Source organism: Lynx canadensis, chromosome C2, assembly GCF_007474595.2.
Source record: "Lynx canadensis isolate LIC74 chromosome C2, mLynCan4.pri.v2, whole genome shotgun sequence".
Classification (NCBI taxonomy): Eukaryota; Metazoa; Chordata; class Mammalia; order Carnivora; family Felidae; genus Lynx; species Lynx canadensis.
In genome coordinates, this window is record NC_044311.2 from 127177945 (window position 1) to 127200553 (window position 22609).

At 36.1% G+C, this 22609-nt stretch overlaps 1 protein-coding gene across 5 annotated transcripts in view; it reads left to right on the forward strand.

Annotated features, from left to right (window-relative positions):
* The window catches only part of ROBO1 (roundabout guidance receptor 1), a 408648-nt gene extending 388125 nt beyond the window's left edge, over positions 1–20523 (forward strand). For all 5 annotated transcript variants that reach the window (XM_030330082.2, XM_030330085.2, XM_030330084.2 and 2 more), the window contains 5 exons: positions 665–1071; positions 4132–4284; positions 11425–11733; positions 17394–17587; positions 18830–20523. In XM_030330082.2, the coding sequence (XP_030185942.1) occupies positions 665–1071; positions 4132–4284; positions 11425–11733; positions 17394–17587; positions 18830–18844 (1078 nt within the window). In that variant the 3' untranslated portion in view covers positions 18845–20523. The remainder of the gene's footprint in view (positions 1–664; positions 1072–4131; positions 4285–11424; positions 11734–17393; positions 17588–18829) is intronic.
* Positions 20524–22609: the final 2086 nt, after the last annotated feature.

The window sequence follows — 22609 nt, forward strand, 5'->3', positions numbered from 1 at the left end:
TCCTCAGCTTTTGCCCTTAACTAATTCCAGTATATCAAGAAAATACCTTTAAGCTTTTTATTTAACAGACAGGTGGAATAATGGTGAAAGTGATAGGCTTGAAAATAGCTAATCACCTTTGGTGTATAATTAATTCAGAGAAAAAATGCTCTTGGCATGCATGCATAGCCTTTTATTTTAATAGAATCTAAAGGAAATTGTCATATGCTGAATGTGTAATTGTTCCATCCTATGAAATTCTACTCTCTGTAGTCAGAACAGATGAGTCCATTTGCTTGGAATGGTAGGAGTGGAAATGAAGAAAAGGGAAAGAAACAGGTTTATGGAGCAATCTGTTTCAGAACTGATGTCTGTTGTCTTTGGTAATAATAATCTATCAGTAGTATTCAATAAGCTTTAAGACAAGTACATAGGCATATGTTTCCAAAGAATGTTTTACTTCTCCTTTTTTAATTGAATATAATCCAAAAGATAAAACATAAGGAGACTTACAGGTAGCTGAGTATATTCTGTTAACCTTGAATTAAAAGAAAGCCCAGCTTGGTTAAATTAGCTTCACAGAAGCAAAGATCAAATCAGTGTACTCGTGAATTTCTTGGATAATGTATTTTGTGTATGTCCTAATAACGAGCTGAGCCAAACCTGTTTATTCATCTTCCTGCAGACGGCAGCCTGTGAGTCCCCCTCCGCCACCACGACCGATTTCCCCACCACATACCTATGGCTACATTTCAGGACCTCTTGTCTCAGATATGGATACGGATGCTCCAGAAGAGGAAGAAGATGAAGCAGACATGGAAGTGGCCAAGATGCAGACCAGACGGCTTTTGTTACGTGGGCTTGAGCAGACCCCTGCCTCCAGTGTAGGGGACCTCGAGAGCTCTGTCACTGGGTCCATGATCAATGGCTGGGGCTCAGCCTCAGAGGAGGACAACATTTCCAGTGGACGCTCCAGTGTTAGTTCTTCCGATGGCTCCTTCTTCACCGATGCCGATTTTGCCCAGGCAGTGGCGGCAGCAGCAGAGTATGCTGGCCTCAAAGTGGCACGTCGCCAAATGCAGGATGCCGCTGGTAAGTTGTGCACTTTTTGCCAAGTTGGAAAAGGAAACTCGATATGTTTATGTCACTTGATAATTACCGCCTATGATCTTGCGTCTGATGTGAAATGCAACTATTACTACTGCCTTTTATTTGCTGCCTAAGGAAACTAAGTTTCAAGAATATGACATAACTCAGTTATTCCCTTTCTCCTGACAAGACTTTTTAAATCTTCTGGTTTATTTTTATTTAATAAATCCTGTATGTGAGTGGCACTCCCTGGGAAGTTCTTGTTTTTACAGAAGTCGTAGCAGATATGTATACGGTTTCTTTAGGTTTGCCTATAGTCAGCTGAGGTTTGTGTTACACGATTTTTTTTTAAGGTGCAAAAAGCAACCAAAATAGAATTCATTGTGATAGTTCTCTTATACTGTTATCTAGGAGAAATAAATTTCCAGAGGGGGAAACGCCACCATTGGAAAATGGGCTATTTGTGCTTAACTCCCATGCTCTTCATGCCCTCTCAGAAGACTACTTTAATGAGAAAGGTAGAAAGATGTGTGTAATATGCATATATTTTCAAGCATACATGTTTCATATTTAAAGTAAACATTTTAATCTAATAACTTGGAGATAAAGTTAATCCAAGTGCTCGTGTATTTTTTTCTGTTTTCTTTTTTCATTACCAGTAGCCTGTTTACAATGATCATATATCTATCCTTACGTTTTGACCCATTTTTATTTATCTCCTACTCCCAACCTTGAGTAAATAATATGGAAAGGGAAAGAATTTAGATTTAAGCCAAACGTTTATCACATAACATTTATCTCCATAGAATGTAATATATGCATATATATACATATTTTACATTCATATACACATTGTGTGTATCTGAATTTCTGGTAGCCAAAAAAATACAAATATTTGAGTAAAATAATGTAGCCAGCAAAACACATTTCACAGAAATAAACAACTATCACAACATATCAGTAATTGCTATCTTGTTTTGTTGTTTTCTTTTTCTTAATTTAGTAATTGTCACATAGGTACTTTGCCCTGTTCTCTTCAGATACTGGATTGGTCATTATTTTTTATCATTTATTGGATATATTCAGAGAAAATAAAGTTATTTCTATATGTTATTTATCAGGAATGTGTTGTGGGGGGAAAAAACTCTAATAATACCTTTCGACCTTTTTTGTAGAACATGTATTTATTTCAGCCATGCTAATATTTTACGAAATTCAACCAAATTTCCCTTTTTCCCTCAGTAGCTACTAAATATAGTAAAATAACTATCCATACCTACCTATCCTCCTTAATAAATAACATCTAACTGTATACATAGCTTTTATTTCTTCTTATTTTTTAATCCTCTATTAAAAAAAAAAGAAAGTGAAATTAAGCCTCCCAAACTACTGCTTTCAGATTGCATTAAGGGTGTGTTTCAGTTCATTAAATCAACAAAACACTGAAATAACATCAAAAATTCATCTGTAAACGACCTTACGCCTCAGGGTCTATGAGCAGTAGATGGCTTTACACAATAGAATGAAGAATGTGCTCAGTCCCAGCCCTAATTCTCTCTTTTCATGGGTATGTAACTTTAATTGTAATAGTCTCCATCATGGCTAAAGAGAGTTTGGTTTAATATTTTATTGTATTGTAATTTAGTGGCACTTCTGGTTTTCGTTTGACTCATAATTATAATGAACTAAACATGCATTGGCCTCTGCCTGTTAAAATGGTCTTTTCAAGAAGGGGTGCTGCTTTTCATATGACTTGAAGTTAATATGAATGAACAGTCCAATCAAATTGCTTCTCACTTGGCCACATTAGTGTATATTATTTAATATGCTTCAGTTAGCATTTTTAAATACATTGGTTTCACTGTATGTGGCCTGTCTATAGCCAAAAGACATGTTGGCTAGTTCAGTTTGAAGTTTCTTGTAGTACAACAAAAAATTCCGGATTTGTGTGTCTGGAATTTCTAGAAACCAAAATAATGAAGGTCAAGTATAGGGCCACAATTTCCCTTGCCATTATGGATTAAATATGTTGTGCCGTTGTAATACAACATGTCTGTAAGACAGCCAGAAAATTGGAGAGGACCGAGATGTACCATGTCTAACTAGCAAATTCAGTTATCACTGGTACCTGCAAATATTAACCTCCCCCAAAACAAAAAAACAAACCACCTCTACTGCTAGCAAAAAAAATAGAAGTTTCTGGAGGGGTCACTTTAAGTATCCAGAATCAGCAAGTAAACATCTTATCAAAGAAAAGAGCAGAAGTAATTTTAGACGAGTCTAAGTATGTGAGCTAACTTAATTTCAGGCCTCCTTAAGATAAATACTTCAGAATGTATTAAGCTATTGGGAGTCTGCCTTCAAAGAATAGCATATCTATTTAATTAAAATAAGGGAAGTATTTAGTACTGTTCATTCTTAGAATATGAATTTCTTTTTTAATTTTTTTAATGTGTATTTATTTTTGAGAGAGAGAGAGCACGAGCAGAGTAGGGGCAGAAAGAGAAGACAGAATCCGAAGCAGGCTCCAGGCCCTGAGCTGTCAGCACAGAGCCTGACACAGGGCTCAAACTCACAGCTATGAAACCATGACCTGAGCCGAAATAGGGCACTTAACCAACTGAGCCACCCAGGCACCCCTAGAATGCAAATTTCTTAAGGAGTCTGGCTATTCCCTTGAGAAAGCAATAGCCACTGAATATACTATGCAAAAATTTAATTAATATCTTTGTTTGCTAATAACATTTTAGTGAAATTAGTTGGAAAAATAATTGGGTTGTTTTTCTTTAATAAGTGGTGTCAAGAACTTTAACAGAATAAAAGTACTACAGTTAAAAAAAAAAAAAACTGGCAAATGCTCTCTGCGCATTTTTTTTTTCCAGTGGATGGGTCAAGCAAAATGACAAAAATCCTATTATTTGCTGGATTAGTTTATTTCAAGCTATTTTTAGGAAATTAGGGATGCTGCTAGTTGCACTGTTTTCCTTTTATTATTATTGTTATAATTAAAATTCATTGATGAGTTTGGCTCTGATTTTTTTTTTCCTTTTTTTTTTTCCTCAGGCCGCCGACATTTTCATGCATCCCAGTGCCCAAGACCCACAAGTCCTGTTTCTACAGACAGCAACATGAGTGCTGCAGTAATACAGAAGGCCAGACCAGCCAAGAAGCAAAAACACCAGCCAGGACATCTGCGCAGAGAAGCCTACACAGATGGTAAGTCCATTGAAACGCATGAAAACATCTATGAATCTCGCCTATTTTCCCTGGCTCTCTAGGACTAGAAAATGCATCCACTGGCATTAGAAATTACATTTAAAATTCATTAATGGTAAGCTGCATATTCCTTATCGAAATGCTCGACTTTGGTATCTTTGTTAAGCATCTCTAGTACTTCTAATGATATGGTTATTTAAGAAACTAAGAATAGTGTATACTTTCAATATTTTTAAGAGGTTATTTTTGTAGTTGCAAGCAAATAGACTTTACTGTAGCTGAAGTAAGACAGAGAAGCAGCCTTCATCACATTCACTGGTAAATCTTCCGAAATATCCTCTCTCTTTTTTTGCTTTGCTTTTGGAATTTGGCATTCAAATAGAAAACAGTAAACTTATTTGAATGTTAATTCTGGCTATAGCGGTGTTACAGTTTATTTTGTGCACCGAAGGGCAAATCGAATCATCTCCTTCATGCCTTCACATACAATATCGACTCTCACTGAAGAGGTAACGCTTGTATTCTCAAGGGAGCACAAGAGACTAATGCAAACATTGTGATGTTGTCTAGAGAAAGCCTTTAATGAAAGTGCCTCAGGTGGCCCAGCATTTATTAAACCGCCACCTTCTCGTTTTATAAACAACCCCAAGGGCTTTGTTGAAAATTCATGTAAGATAAATTCTCTCAGACTCACCCATCTTGTCAAGTTTGCTACATTTACTAAAGGGGTGGGGAAAGAAGGGTGTCACAGACATTGTCCCACACCTCCTGGTCCTCTCCAACCACAATCTGATTAGGACTTTCATTACCAGTCAGCAATTTTTCAAAAAGGGCATCATTTGCCATTATCATATGAAAGCCTAATATTATAGATCCTTATCCGAGGTTACAAGGAGGGTTTTCTGAGGCACTTTTCCCTGTGATTCCTGCCACTTGACAGAAAAATTTAATACAAAGCTCCCAGCATGATGAGCACAAGTAATTTTGCAATGAGTGGCTGTCCATGCTATTATCTGTACTTTATTCAGAGTATTTTCTCTCACTAGCATCTATCTGATATTAGACTACATTAAATACTGGCATGACACAGCGCACCTGGGCCTCCTGGCTTCTGCCCAGGACTCTTTTGTAAGTGAAACTGAGCTGTCAGAATATTATCTGATTTTGAAGGGTTATTACAGTGGCTTTGTGAATGTTTGCCTCTGTGAAGGGACAAACACTAGGTGTAAATCCCCAAACTCTATCGGCAGTTTTACATTTATGGGACCCCTGTAATGGCATTTTACAAGTTTTATAGCTGTCCTATCAGTTTTTATTATCTGGGAGAGGGCGCTCCTGACTGAAAAACTGGAAAACTGGTCGAACATCAAACCTTGATATAAACATATCTACGTTAAATACGTAAGGGAGAAAATCTGACCTACAGCTTTGTGTAGCTCTTTCTACCTCATTCTTTACACTTGTTTTCAGGGACTTCTAGCGCTCAGTGATGCTTTTTCAAAATGTTTTAAATAATGTGAACATGCCGAGTTAAAGGGCATGGTAACACAGTTATGAACTACACTATGCTTGAAAATTGTGATCTGTATTTATTGTCCCGCATTCTGCAGTACTTTTTTCAATGGGCTTAATAATTAAATATGAATTCTAACTCATCCCGGAATAGTAACTGTTAAACTGAATGATGAAACACCTAAGTTATTTTTTCAAAGTTAATTTTAGAATACCAAAGAAATACATTGAAATGGTTAAAGCCAAAACATTAATTTGAAATGTTATTTGGATTTTTCATTGTTTATTTCACAAAAGCGATTATGCAAAATTATCATGGATCTAAAGTCTTGTAGAAGCCAATAATTATTTTCCCAAAGTCATAAAAATAGATAAAATGAGGAGATATGACTAAAGTTATTTTTACAATTTTAGCTTTAACTTCCTTTCAGCATTTTGATAACCATCTGTCTCTTAGTGATGTTTATTGTACCAAAAAGTCTTGAGTTTAATTCTGGACATTTTCTGATTTGATGAAGAAAAAAATACCAAAATATGTGTGTTACTTTATGCATATCCCACAATACATATTGATTAAGTAAAATCAAGTAAATGCAAATACTTTTTTATGCATCAAATAAGAGAAATGCATATAGTCTTGTTAGCAGTGGCTATGACATGGAAACCAAAGTCATTTTCTCAGAAATTATTGTCTCAAAATACTATACTGCATTGTTTGAAGAAAAAATCATAGACTATTTCATGAAGAAACTCAGTGGCAGACACAATTTGTACAATTTATTAAGAAAGAGAAAGGGGAGGGGAAAACAAAGAATTTAGAGTTGCCAATTGTTAAAATGTGCATTAAACATGAGGCACAAGGGTGGCTCAGTTGGTTAAGCATCAGACTTTGACTCGGGTCATAATCTTCCCGGTTTGTGGGTTCAAGACCTGCATCAGGCTCTGTGTTGACAGCTCAGAGCCTAGAGCCTGCTTCTGATTATGTGTCTCCCTCTCTCTCTGCCCCTTGCCCTCTCTCTCTCTCTCTCTCTCTGTCTCTCAAAAATAAACATTAAATTTTTTTAATATGCATTAAACATGTTCGTAAGACATGGAGGGTTTTTTTTTAATTTTTGTTTTTTGATGATTAAAATCTTAACTATGATGGATGAGTTTGCTGACTATCAATAGAATTCCTTTGTTAACCATTTTCAGAATATAGTATAATATATCAGTCTTGAGTTTGTAGTGTCTTTACTTTGTAAAATATGCTTCAAATTATGTACTTGCTTCGTAGAACTTTTGTAAACTATATATAGAAGGCTAAAGAGTGGCTGTGTCTGAGCTGATGAAGAGTAGTTTACTATGATCCTTGTCTGTCAACAGCTATATTAGTTTCTAGGGCTGACATAACAAAGTGCTATAAACCAGTGACTTAAATGATGAAAGTCTATTTTCTCACAACTTTGGAGACTAAAAGTCCAAGATCAAGGTGTCAGCAAGGGTGGTTTCTTCTGAGGCCTCTCTCCTTGGCTTGTAGATGGCCATGGTCCCCTTGTGTATTTAGTCAGTCTTCCTTCAATCTCTGTGTGTGTCCTAATCTCCTCTTATAAGGAAACCAGTTTGATTGAATTAAGACCCACCCCAAGGACCTCATTTTACTTTACCTCTTTAAAGATCCTGTCTCCAGATACAGTCTCTATCTGAGGCACAAGGGGTTAAGATTTAAACATGTGAATTTTGAGGGGACACAATTCAGCCTATAGTAGCCCTTGAGCCTCCTGATGGCACACGGCACTGTGACCGTACCTTAATCTGTATGTAAATACTACACCTCTTAGAGACCCAGGGAGTACTCAGTGTACAACAGAGTACTGTATGCTATAGTCACAATGACAGGCAGAATCTCTTTACTTATTTCATATTTGCTGCTTACAAGTTTAACCCAGATGAAGGGTAGGATTAAAATATATGAATATTTATCAGTCAGAGTCTTTGCAAGTTAAAGCCAAGCATAAGTGCATTTCTAGGACCTTCTAATAGATTCTTCCCACCCCCTCTTTTCAACCCTTTCGATGCATTTACATACTTGATTTAAAAACCAAATCTACATTATTTCTCTAGCCCTACTTTTCATAAATTATAAATTCACCACCCTCTTTGGAATGATGTTATTTTGACTTGATTTATCATTAATTACAAGGTCTTGGGACTTTAAGCGGTTAAGTAAATAGAGTGTTTGATCTCCATAGCGAGTTAATGCTGGCAGAACTGTCTACATGCACATGCTTTACATATTACTTTATATACATTATGTTGGTATTTGGAAAGTATTACAGAAAGAATGATGTTTATATGATTATATAAAGAGTCTTAACATACATATAATATGCCCATGATCCTGTTTGTTACTCTTGGTATGAACTGGGTGAAAGTACTATTTATCATTTTGTGAAACATAAAGTTGTTCATACTATAATAATCCCTGCTTTGACTCAATAATCATTTTATAATACCTGAAAATTTTTATTTGGTAACCGATTTGTATAAGAAGCAAAACCTGCAAGCATTTACCTCTCATTGTCAATTCGATACAGAAGCAATTATATATATAGGAAGTTAGAACTCTTAAAATTACCATTGGGTTCTCTTCTCATTTTCTACCTGTGTCATAGAGCTTCTGGAAGTAGATTGTGTCTCGAGAGTCCTGTATTCCCAAGATTTTGTATGATCTTATAATAGTGGTAATCATTAGCTTTGGTATCTGAGGAGCCCAGACATTTTATGATTTGATGATAGTGGCAGTTACTTTGTGCCAGCTTGATAGTCTGTGTTTGCAATTTGGGGTTTAAATCTGTAGCAGGGAGATGGTGCAGAAATGAGCCTGCAGGCACTCACTCCATCTGCTGCCAGGTATGCTCTCAATTAGACTTTTCTCCTTCTTTCATTGCCAGTCCCAGGCTCGGTCTGAACATAGAACCACTCTGCCTTGGGTCTCTTGGCTTTGAGCCACTAAGGACAGTCTATTTTTTAGCTCTCTCTTTTTGGTTATTTTTGCTAAACAAGTAGCAGATGAGGGAGGACTCTCATGATGGTACCTTTTTTTTTTAAGTATCGTTTTTTTAAAAAATCCATTAAAGTAGTGAAGAAGAAAATCAGGCACAATGGCACTGGTAATATATGTTGTAAGACAAAAAAAATGTCATTTAGTAGAATCAGGAGAAAGTTAGTACATTGGCTTTACTCTGACCACCATTTTAGGTAATGTTTAGAGGCTATTTATATGAAACTAGAACATAATGAGCCATGAGAACTAACAACAACAACGAAATGCAGGTAAAAGATGGATGGACCACTTTTAATAATGGAGTCCTAAGTAAAATAGCTGGTAGGAAGATGGTACCTCAAAATTTCTGCTTCCAGAAACCAATACAGTGAATTCCGATGCCTTGTTTTAGCATGTAATGTCAAAATAATATTAGTTAAGAAAAAAGTTACTTTAGGGATAAAATTAATTCTTTTTAAAAAAAATATGAGAATAAGAAACACTGATTGTGTCCTAGAACTCTTAATTTGCTATTATATTAAGAATTTCTAAGAATATTTTAATATTTCTAAGAATATTTTAATATTCAAGAATTTTTCATGCTGGCATATGTAAATGATAGTCAACAGAACATTGTCAGTAATGGTAAAACGTACAGAAACAACCTAAATATTCCTCTGTACGGATTGGCTAAATAAATAATGATACACTCATAAAACAGAGGATTACACGAAGTTTTCAAAACAAGAGGTAGAGCTGTATGTACATATAGGGAAATGTATACAACTACACAGTTAGGTGAAAAAAGTGCAATTCTCCTTATGTCAATAAGAGAGAAAGTCTACATATTTTCACGTGGTACTTTTTGCCACCACATAGGGGTGAGTAGACTGGCACTGTACCACCAAGGTGTGGCCAGTTTATATAGTCCCTGATGTGAATGATGCTCCATGGAATTATGCGACACAAATATGCCTGATTTGTGTGTCTAAATAATTTCTGGAATGATCTATACAAACATATTCAAACCGATTACTTCCACATAATTAATATTGAGTATTTGAAATGGAGATGGAGATATACGAGGGGTTGTACTTTCAAGTTCTTATGTACTTTTGATTTATTTTTAGAATGTAAATGCATATTTTTTGTTTACAATGTTGATTTTTTAATACTAATCATTTAATACATGTTTTATAAACACTTGTTAGTTAATTTATTCTATCATTTAGGTATTCCTCTTCAAATCTGAAAACATTACCATTTCTGAAGTCATGATTGAAAAAGCCATGCTGATAATTACCAAATCTCTGTATCTCTGGTCTTGACCTCTCTTGAAACTCAGAGTCTATGTACAAAAACCTGTTGAACATCTCTATCTAGGTACTTCAAAGTCTCCTCCTTTTCACTTTTGTAAAACTGAACTCCTCCTCTTCCTCTGTGGGCCATCTCTTTCTCATCCCCTCCTTCCTTATCTTCAGTGAAGTTTCTGTCCTCCACCTAGTCAACTATGGTGAAAATTGTAAATGTCATTTTAGATTCTTTCCTGTCCTTTCCCTGCTAGATTCCATTGATCATTAAATGATATTGATTTTTCTTTCTTAACCTTTCTGAAATACATTTCTTCATCTGAACAGCCACCAATGCAGTTACATCCTCTATCATTACTTATCTGAGCTATTACAAATTGTATTTAAACCTTTCCATGCTAAAGGCAGAACAACCTAAAACTAGAATCTCTTCATATTCTTCTAACTTTCCAACTATTATTAGGATATCTATTTCTGTTCCCTAAAATGGACATGGGGGCAAAGGTAGCACCCCTTAAAGAATGTAAATTTTCTAGATATCAAATTTTTACCTACTTGTATCCTTAGGTATGTCTATAAGACTTTGAATTATATAAAAATGTGTGCATAAAGCGTGTATAAAGTGATAGGTAGATGAAATTAACGTACATTTATACCAGAGATTGGCTGTTTTAAAACCTCTGGGTGCAGATACAAAGTGCAGCAATCCCATCAATGGATGGTAGATTATTAATACAAAATAGAATGTAATAATATAAAGAATACTGAACCAGAAATTAAGAATCTAAGGGCATTGGTCCTAGCTCTGATCACATCTAGATTTGAGGTTGAAAACCCAAGGTCTGTGTGTTCAAGTTACCCTTTTTACAGAATGAGAAGGGATTTAGGCTAGATTAGAGATGGCAAATACGTCTCAACTCAAGTGCCAACCTCAATCAATTTGAAGTGGTTGCCTGAAGAGTAAGGGTATGCATTTGGGACCAGGAACATTTCGCTGAAATCAATTAAGAAGGTCTGTCATGGTTGGGGGAGAGAGAGTTTGAGCACATATGCCCATATTAGCTATCCCAAGACTAGGTAATCTTTAAGTCCCAGCTCTATGATTCACTATTTTTGTGCCATATAACAATGAGGATACATTGAAATTGTTGATCTTCTTGTTCCTTCGTTGCCTTCAAATGTTCCAGTTCATTTAAGATGTATTACCTCACAATTGAATGTGAATCCAATGGTAATACTAACATTTAAGTGTAAGTGGTAGACTTTTACAGTATTTTAAATTTTTCTTTCTAGATCTTCCACCTCCTCCGGTGCCACCACCTGCTATAAAGTCACCCACTGTCCAATCCAAGGCACAGCTGGAGGTACGACCTGTAATGGCACCCAAACTACCTTCTATAGAAGCAAGAACAGACAGATCATCAGATAGAAAAGTAGGCAGCTACAAGGGGAGAGAAGTATTGGATGGAAGACAAGTTGCAGATATGAGAACAAATCCAGGTGATACCAGAGAAGCACAGGAACAGCAAAATGATGGGAAAGGACGAGGAAACAAGGCAGCAAAACGCGACCTTCCACCAGCAAAGACTCATCTCATCCAAGGTACCGATTTATTCATACAGCAAATAAATATAGATTGAACATATATTTTGTAAGTTACACTGTTAGGTTCTCGTGAGCCATATGAAAATGGATAAGATTTAGAAATTTGGTCTCTAATGGAGGAGACAAGCATGTACTCAAATAACTTTAATATAATTAAATTAAATTCATAACATTATATAAGACTTCCTTGGAGAGGTGTCATTTGAATTGGGTTTTAAGGGAAAGCATGATTTCAACAGGTGAAACAGGGAGAAGGGGATAGCAGATAAAGGAAATAAATGGAGAAAAAACATGTAAGTGTAAAAACCTATGTTTGGGGAACTTTAATTTCCAGTTTTACCAGAGAATAGGTTGCTTCTGGCCCGGCACAGATAATGAAAGATAAAACTAGAGAGGTGGTTGGGCCAGATTGGCAAGGCTGGGAATGTGACTCTAGACTGTGAGGTTTATGATATAATCAGTGGTGAGCCAGCAAAGAATTTTGAGCAAGAAATGACAGAATCAGATTTTTAGAAAAAGAATTGGCAGCACTCTATAGTGAAGGAAGAGACTGGAATCTAGTAGATGAAAGTATCAGGTCACTGTAAAATATCTAGGTATAAAATAGGAAAACACTGAGTTAAAATAGGTATGTGGGGAAATAAAGGAGAAAACAGCCTCCACTGGCATGTCACAGATAGAGCCAGTAGGAATTGGTGACTAATCGAAAGTAGAAAAATAGACTGAAACTATGGAGTAAAGCAGAAGTTACTCAAATGTTAATTAGATGGCCCTGCTGACTAGTGGAATATAATTGTACTAACCAATGTAAGAAAACAAAACAGAAAAGATTTCTAAGGGAAAATATTTTCAATGTTGAATGGATTAAGGTGCTGACAAGAACACAGATATGAAGAAAATCAATAAGACTTTAGACAACTGAGTTTAAAGATCAGGGGGAAAGGTTGTGAGTAGAGAGTGGATTTTAGAAACAGCAACACAGTGTAAAATTGTGTGAATTACAAAGGCTAAATTATCAACAGTGATATATCGGTTAAAGCTGAGCAATCAATTCTCTGGGAGGAAAGCAGAGCAAAATCCTAATTTGTGCCCATTTACATACTTCTGTTGGGTAGTTACTCCCAAGACAGCTGGTTTCAAGCTGCTAATATGAAGTCAGTGAATGTGGAGTTGGGAAGACTTGGTTACTCTTCTTTTGCTGAGAACGTGTGAGCCAGTTTCAATGCACCAATAATCAGCAGTGATTATATTTAAAGACTAGGCACAAGAATGACTTTCTATAGTGGAAACTAAGATGGATCCACCCAGAGATATAAAATAATCAAGATCTCTAAGCCAGAGAAAATAGTGTCCTAGAAAGAATGGAGGAGGAAATTTTAAGACAGGAAGAAATCTAAAATGCCACACAGAACTGAAAGTTGGATGTCAACAGGAGGTGGAGGATGGGGAGAGAATGCCTAAGGATTTTGTAATATGTTATTTGTGGGTGGTATTAGAACTGTTTTTAGTAGAGTAGTCAGAATAGATGCCAGACTCTAAGGAGTTGTAAAGTAAATGGACATTGTGAAGGGAGGTGATGAGCCCTTTTCAGAAGTCTGGGAAGAGAAGAGGTTGGGAACAAGTTTGCCAGGAAGGCAGAATTTGTAGAAATGCTTTAGGATAGTGTATTTGAGCATTATTAGATACTAAGGAAAAGAAACCATTTAGGAGAAAGAAATATAATAAAGGGAAGATTGGTCATAGTCAGAAAAGAGTGGTAGGGTAATGAATCTGAGAAGCCTGTACAACTACTGCTGTATTTTAATAGATATGTTGTGATAAAATTAGACATCAAACTCTCATTCTTTTTATTATGGGCACCTGGTCATTAGCAATGTCCTTTCAAAATGGGAGTCAGTTTCACTCTCTTATGTGACAGGAAGCCTGAACTCCTAATCTAGGCATGTACTCAGCAACAAAGTGATGAGTGAGGGTGGACGCCCCCACTATATGAGCACAAAGTACTTGGTGTTATTACCACAATCCAAAGTTTGAAAAACTTAGCTTGCTTGTTATCAGTTAAGCAAAATGCGATCTGACTCTGACTCTTTGATCTATTCTATACTCCAAGTAGTGACTTATAAATACAATGTCATGACATAAATTATGAAGTTTATATGTGGCCTGAAAGTATAAACCAATTTGCTGCTACAAGTAAGCTTCCTCCAAAGCAGGTGGGATTTTTCAGGGAAGAAAAAACAACTTACAAACCTGGAAAGATATTGGTGTATACAGAATTAGAACAGAGAGATGGAATTATTTTATCAATCTTTAGACTTTTAATAAGTTGTCCTTTGTGTTATAAAAATATTTCTAACTAAAGAACTATTGCTGGAACTATTAATCTAGAAACAAGGGACCCTATTTCATGGAGAGCACTGAGTTACACTGACCAGATTATTATTTTATGTCTTGCTTTCCCAAATTCTGATTTGAACCATAACTCTGTGTATATGTGTCATTAAATGATTGTTTCTATGCATTGCTATAATTTTCACCTTCATAATTCAGTTGGCATTATTTAAAATGAAAGAGGCACCCTGATTTACATGTGTAATGAATGGTCATTTTTTAATTAAAGAGAGTGGTCTTCTAGACTTGAATGACTGATTGTTTTGCTGACATTTACCTCAATTAGTTCAATTTATTTCTACATATATCAAACATCCACTGTGGTATAAAGCATTGTACTGGTCTTGAGATTTATGTGTAAGTATGAACCTTGACCTCAAGAAGCTTACAGTCAGAGTTGGAGACAGGTTATCTGTAGATTCACAGACATATTCATATTTGGTATGACGTTTATGATGCTGTGATACTTGAGAGTCCAGAGAAGGGACAGTTAGCCCAGTCTTGTGGGGACGTGAGGTAGAAAACGACTTCTTGATCTTTCCTGGTGGAAATAACACATAAGCTGAGTGACCGGGGTGGGTGGAGTTTTACTTGAGTAAGAAGAGTGAATAGATTGTTCTGGCAGAGAAACTCAGCATGAAAAGCTTTGAGGTACATTAAGAAGATTATAAATTCAGTGTGACTAAGATAGTAAATGTGGTCAAAGAGGAAGCTCTTGAGGTAAATGTAAGTTTAAGTCATAGAGTGCCTGTAGTTCCTATAAGAAGGCAGCTGAGTGAATATGTTTTAGAGAGGAATAGCTCAAGACACAGAGATCTATTGGAAGATATTTGCAACACCTGGACAAGAGATGTGGAGAATATAAACCAGGCTATAGGAACAGAGATGAGTGAGTGGGAAAATTCAACATTAACATTTTTTTGTGTTAAAAGTCAGGCTCACCTGTGTATATTTGAATGTGTGGAAAAGGTACATTGAAGGAGTGCCGGAAGGTTGTTGGAAGGCAGGGAACACTCTAAACTAATTTCAGTTTTCTGTGTTTGTTTTCTTAATAATTAGTGTTGTCATTAACTATATTAGAGAATCCAGAAGAGAAGAAAGGAGTGGACATGATTAAGTCAATGTTCGACATAGTGAGTTTGAGGGACGCTTAAGAGAAGTATTCAACATAATTCAAAAATTGGAAATATAAATTAATGATTTATCATAATAAAATAGTAATTAAATCCACTCATTCACTCAAAACTATTTATCAATGACCTGTTATATGTCAAGTTGAGAGTATATCAAAACACAAAACACAGAAAAATACCTGCCCCCATGACAGTTACATTCTAGAAAAGGTTACAATTTGTGAGAATGGATGAAATTACCCAGAGTGAGTGGGAGAAAAATGTATATGTATACACTAGGGTAAAAGTAGAAATTTGCAGGGCATCAACATGTATGAGGCACTCTATAGGAAGAGCCCACAGAAAACTGTCCAGGAAGGAAGAGAACTAGAAGCTGGGAATAGTGATGTTTAAATTGATAGTGGTTTCCAGATGAAGGCAGCGAGAAGTCCAGAGACATAAGGGCTGAAACATGATTAGCATTTTCAAAGTCAACAGTGAGTTTTCTCTTTCATAGTGGTAATGTGGGCATGCATAGATTTCAGTGCGATCCAGAGTAAATGGGAGTTGCATCTACCACTATTGAGTCTAAATTCAAGAAGCTTTGTTGAGCATTAAGGACAGAAAGAAGGTATTGATTCATGTAAAGCACAGGCTTAACAGGAAAGTTTTTAGCAAAAGACAGATTTTATATTGTAGATTGACAAAAATTACAGTCAATGGAGAGAAAAAGATTGGTAAAACAGGGACAGAAGATGCAGATCACAGGAGTCCAAGTGCTATGAGGCAAGGATGCAGGAACAGTCGTCTTCATGGACTGTGAGACCCCAGCAAGTCAGAACCTGGATGATGGGTAGAAGTTGTAATGAGTAGAGGGGCGCCTGGGTGGCGCAGTCGGTTAAGCGTCCAACTTCAGCCAGGTCACGATCTCGCGGTCCGTGAGTTCGAGCCCCGCGTCGGGCTCTGGGCTGATGGCTCAGAGCCTGGAGCCTGTTTCCGATTCTGTGTCTCCCTCTCTCTCTGCCCCTCCCCCGTTCATGCTCTGTCTCTCTCTGTCCCAAAAATAAATAAACGTTGAAAAAAAAAATTTTAAAAATAAAATAAAAAAAAGAAGTTGTAATGAGTAGAATGGATGGAGAAAGGTTCCATCAAGGAGGACTAAACAGGTGACATTAGTAGAGTGGTTGACCTTCCCAGGAAGAGAATGTTTTGTGCAAAGGTCAGGGAGTATTGACTTCGAACTGGTGCTAGTTGGGATAAGAGGCAAACCTTCCTCATTCTACTGGAGAGAGCTTGTGTGGAAACCTCAGGGGAAATCAGATTGCATCCAGGCAGCGTGGACAGTAGAAGCATTTGGAGGGGGAAGGGAAATGAATATAGAAGAGTTGGTTTTTCATGTGTTTGGTGTCCAAAGAGTGGAGGGAACAGGCTTTAGAGAGAAGTGAGCAACTGGTGGAGGCATCAATACAAGCAGCACCAAATTTAAAGCAGTAAGAAGATAGAAATTCAGAAGATGGTGTTTAATTAGAGTGGCTTGTGTTTTGAGCTAGCAATGTGGCAAACTTCTGAGATTCAAGGTTCCACAATGTAAATACAATGTTAAGATGGAGGTTGTCTCGAAAGTGAACCTGGGCTTGATTCTGTTTTGGTAGTTTGAGGAAACTGGGCTTTGTTTTTATCAGTGCCTGAAAATGATCTTTCATAATTTGCATAGAGATTTCATTATCTCCTCTGTTTTTACAGCAACACTAGGGGCTCCTCTGGGTATACATATTATTAATACTTGTTTTAGAAAAGTGGAAACTAAGGCCTAAAATAATTGGATATCACATAGTGAAGGAGAGAACTGGAAGCTCTGTCTGATTCTAGGTTTGGTTTACCTCTTTTAATGAATTTGGTCCCAAGTGAGTTTGAGGTAGTCAGGAGCTTGTGAGTGAAACCAACCTGAACGCCAACCACTACCAGGAAGACAAGACTTGTTATTTTCATTTTCATGACAATGCTGCTTTTCAATTATTGTTATAAAATATCCTCACTTACTCCTCAAAAACACTGGTGCTTCCCCATTCAAAATTACAGACATAAGTGATGATACATTATACAATGAAAATGCATAATGGTGTTCATATGCACTTACTATATTTCATTACACAGAGGATATTCTACCTTACTGTAGACCTACTTTTCCGACATCAAATAATCCCAGAGATCCTAGTTCTTCAAGCTCAATGTCATCAAGAGGATCAGGAAGCAGACAAAGAGAACAAGCAAATGTAGGTCGAAGAAATATTGCAGAAATGCAGGTTCTTGGAGGATATGAAAGAGGAGAAGATAATGAAGAATTAGAGGTATCTATAATTTTTTCCAAGTTTCTCAGCATTATGCTAGTTATTAAATCAGCCTCAAATTTAGAAATATATATCAGGCCACAGAAATGTTTCTGTTTTACCACAAATGCCAATGTTAGTGATACCAGAGACTAAACTTCTGTGAATTTAATGATTTTCTTGAAATGCATTCCAATGTTTTAAATGGTGATAACAGTTTCTTTTTGGATCTAGAGGTCATGTTCATCTGCAGATATTCATATAAGAAGTTTATATGGCAAACATGTTGTTAGGAAATAAGAACTATTTCTCTGGATAATATATTGTATAGTACTGTATTGTAGTACGTTGTAAAAACCAGTAAGGTGACAGTTATAAGGATGTAAATGAGAGTGCTTAGCCTGTGTTATCTGCCGCCCTAGTAATCACTGGGGTTAATCTAACTGATTGGACAAACTATCTTCCACCTTAATTCTTCTGCCAATGAGAACATGATCCTTGACATTAACCTTCCCAGAAGAGAACACTCTTTGAGTCAAATATATACTCCTTTGTTGGAATTTATAGATAGCAATACAAGATAGAATTGGCAGTAAGTCAAAATAAACCAACTTTTAAGACCATGTTTCCTCCATTTAATAATAATAATAAACAAGTTGAGGACAAATTTCTCTTCTTACAAATATATTTAAACCCAAGTAGATTGTTAAATGAACGTTCATCTTAAACTTTTAAGAATAGAAGATGAAAAATTTTAAGGCATAATATCTAATTGAATTTCCTATAATACCCAAAACATCTTGATTTTGAATTTTGGAATAAGATTTTCTTCTTGCAATTGTTGTGATGAGAAGCTGTTTTATAAGTTGTGCTTGTCTTTTTGAGGAGAAGAACTTTTCTGGGGGACAAAAAGTTACCAAAAATAACTCTAATACTTAAACCAATAAAATTTGAGCTATAATGTTGAGTTGGGGACGGGGTAAGTAGAGAAATCCACCTTCTGCTGCCCCTCTCGCTCCTGCCCCACATACCCCAATACTGCAACATTGTGTAGAACACAGTTTGGTGCTTGTAGAGAACTACTGGATCTTCTATCAAAACCAGCTATAAAGACAAATGAAATCAGTTGCCATGAGCACTTTTTAACGTATGCCAGGGAATGAAGGAAGAAACGCAAATTATAAGGATAAAAACATATACATCCATATAAAGATAAGACTGTAAGATTGATTTTGAAATTTACCAAAAACTTATCTCTTACAGGAAACTGAAAGCTGAAGACAACCAGAGAGGCTGGTGCGATCCAATGTGAAAAGTATCTCTCAAGATGCCTCTTGTCTGATGACACATGACGCCAGATACAATGTTCAGTGCAATCAGAGTGTAAAAATTGTCATTTTTATTCCTCTTATTGGAATACCATTTTTAAAAATTTTATTGGAGTTTTATTGTTGTTGTTTGATCCTTATCCCTATGAAGAACTTCCCTATTCCCCTCGCTGTTGGAACAAACCATTACACTTTACTTCTAGCAAGGGAAGTACTTGACTTCTTGCTTCAGTCATCAGCCAGCAAGAGAGAACAAAACAGTTCGTTTGCATTTTGCCCCTGAGATATGGCATTGCACTGCTTCTATATCAAGCCAATTTTATAGCAAAGTATTGATCAAAGATACAAAATTGACTAATCAACCTCATGGCAAGGGCTCTCAAGATATAATCTTTCTATAACCAACTGCTACTGCAAATTAAAACATATTTCATTTTCACATGATTTTAAAGTCAGTCTTTCATACCACCCTCTGCTGGGAGAAAATAAAATAGAATACATGCAGAACAACCACAAGTCGATTTGAATGGGGTAGAAACATTGTAAATATATACTCTTTGCAACCCCTGGTGGTACTTTATTTTGTCTTCATTTCAATCATGGAAGTATATTCTTACTGGAAATATACTTTTGGATAAGTAGGGATAAGCCAGTTGGATCTCTGGTTGTCTAGTCATTGTCATAAGTAAGCCTAGCAAAAAACCTTGTTCTATTTTTCAATCGAATGCAATTATTAATGCATATTACAAACCAATGGATGTTTTTAATGACCAATTGAATAAGGACATCCCTATCTTAACTGGCCTAAATTTCTTCTGGTAGTGTCAGTTCAACTTTCAGAAGTGCCACTTAAGGAAGTTTGATTTTTGTTTTTGTAATGCACTGTTTTTAATCTTTTTTTTTTTTTTTTTTGGTTTTAAAAGCACAATCACTAAACTTTATTTGTAAACCATTGTAACTATTAACCTTTTTTGTCTTATTGAAAAAAGTGTTGAGAAGCGTTTTTAACCTGTTTTGTTAATGCTCTATGTTTGTATTTGGAATATTTGAATGATGACAGGTGGTGAAGTAACGTGCATACTTTATTGTGGGCCATGAACCCAATGGTTCTTACTTTTCCTGGACCTAAAGAAAAAAAAGGTTTAAGTTTGTTGTGGCCAATGTTGAAACTTATAAGATTTTCTTATAAGCTCAAAGAGAGGCATTACTTGCTTTGAATTGCCAAATGATGCCCTCTGACTGTAGATTTTTATGATCCATTTTGTCGTTATATGAATTTCATTGACTTGATAATTGGTGCTATTTGAAGAAAAAAATGTACATTTATTCATACACAGGTATCAGGCCTGACCCCACTGGAAAACAAAGCCAAACAAAACTGAACCACACAGAAAAAGCTGGTGTTCACCAAAAACTAAATGTGTTCACTTAGATAATTTGAAAGTTACATAGAAAGGGTGTGCAGTACTAAGGGAACAATCCATGTGATTAATGTTTTCATTATGTTCATGTAAGAAACCTCTTATTTTTAGCCATAATTTTGCATACTGAAAACCAATAATCAGAAAAGTAATTTTGTCACATTATTTATTAAAAATGTTCTCAAATACATCATTCTTTCTTGTGTTGATTTCTTTTGTTTTTTCATTGTGTGATCAAATTTATTCCATTTAGTCACAAAGTTGTGCTGTCTTAACATTTCACCACTGTATTATCAGATGAATAAAAATTCTGTTTTCTGAACAACGAGGCTTTACTTATAAGGAAAAATTCTCTACTCCATGGAAATTAAGGCTGTAAGATCAATCAAGACCTAAAAGTCATTTGGTCATAAAATAGCATTTTAATATTAAGGATGTACTAAAATGTTTTTATGTGTATCTGAATTTCAATTAACCTATTTCTGAAATAGTGAGGATTCAACTATGATACATCTAATTTATAAAGTTTGAGCCACTTCTGTTCCATCAATAAGAAAATTATATTATCCAGAATATTTATTAGTAATTATCTGCTTTCTTGTTTACAAGTTCATGTGAAATTTTAACAATTCTATACCTGCCATATACTGGGTTGAACATTATTGCCCATTAGATTAAGGTCAGAATATTCAAGTATTCAACTTTGAATGGATGAGATGAGCAAGAGAATCTAGTGAAGGTTCTTTCCCTGTGATATATATATGGTTAAACTTTGTGTTGATCATAATTTACAAAACTGGGAAAATTTTGAAAAAAAAGAAGGTAGATATTATTTTGAAGTTTAATTTTACAAAAGTGATATAATCACCAGCATCTGCTTAGATCCATAGGTCAAGAAGTCAGTTTCCAAGCTATTTCAAGGGGAACATTGGAGAGGCATGCTTAACGGCCTAATTTTTCTCTCCCCTTGTGAGGTGACTATAAGCTAGTTTCTATTTATATCATGTGATATACATATAAATTATGTGAATCTGGGGGCCTGTGTTTGAGTCCCAGTTTTGTCATGAGCTGTATTTCCTTGGACATGTTACTTAACCTCAAAATCTCAGGTACTTCACCTGTAAATTCAATAATGCCTACCTCATGGAGCAATTGTCATGATTCAGTGAGTTAATGTATGTGACGACATGGACTCTGTAAATGCCCCGAACAACATAAGATATTGTATTTATAGACTGAAATTCATTGCATCCATTCTATCCTCACTTTTCACACATAGTTTGGTCCTACAAACTTGCAAAGAGTTAAAAACATATCAAAGTATAAATGTAGTGCAAAGATGGGGGTGGTTCCATTTCCAGTGAGTAAAATACACTGTGAAATTCCTAACCCTGGAATAAATTATTGGTGTTTTTGTTTGTTTCCTTGCTTTTGAATTCCTGAGGGCCACACAATGGGTGGTGATGTGGCATTTTCAGCACATATTTCACAGTTCAGGTGCAATGTCACTTGAGTTTTAAATAACAGTGTTTGGGCTGCTGTTCTGCTTAATGGCAGAAAAATATCATCTTTATTCTGGATGAACTCAATTGTATCTGACTTTCTTGGTCATTTCAGATATAAAGTCCAGATTTTCTCTTCCTTGCCCTCTCTATAGGGTAGCATCTAAATTCCCAGGGCTGTATTCTTTTGTAGAAAGTGTGTGTGTGTTTGTGTGTGTGTGTGTGTGTGTGTGTGCATGCGCATGTGTTGGCGGGGGCAGGGGGCGGTGTTGGCGGTAGAAGCTTTCAACAATTTGGCTCTTGTCCAAGTTTCCAATGGTCTTTGTTTATCATAACTTTTATGCAGCATCTTCCTTTTCCCTACCTTGATATCCCTTATTCATAGACACTATCCTGATATTTTTAAGCCCTTTGATGTAGGTTGGGTGTAGGAAGCAGCGAATGGGGCTTTCATATGCTCTTCCATGCCATGCTGGGGTTCTGGAGACTTGGGTATGAGGACCCTTCCTTGGGCCTCGCAGGATGCTACTATCTTTAATTGCTTATGGAGGCTGTGTGCATGTGCGGGTTGGGGGGGGGGGTGGTGGCTACTTTTGAAATGTAAAGGAAGCTGGCCTTGGTCCTAGATCCAGACCACCTATTCTTGAATCCTGCTTCCACAAATTATTAGCTATAGCCATGGGAAGATTAGTGAATCTGCCTTAATCATTGAATGGTATTAAGAATGCCAACTTTACAAGGTTGTTTGGATTAAATGAATTGATATGCGTAAAGTACATGGTAAATGCTCAG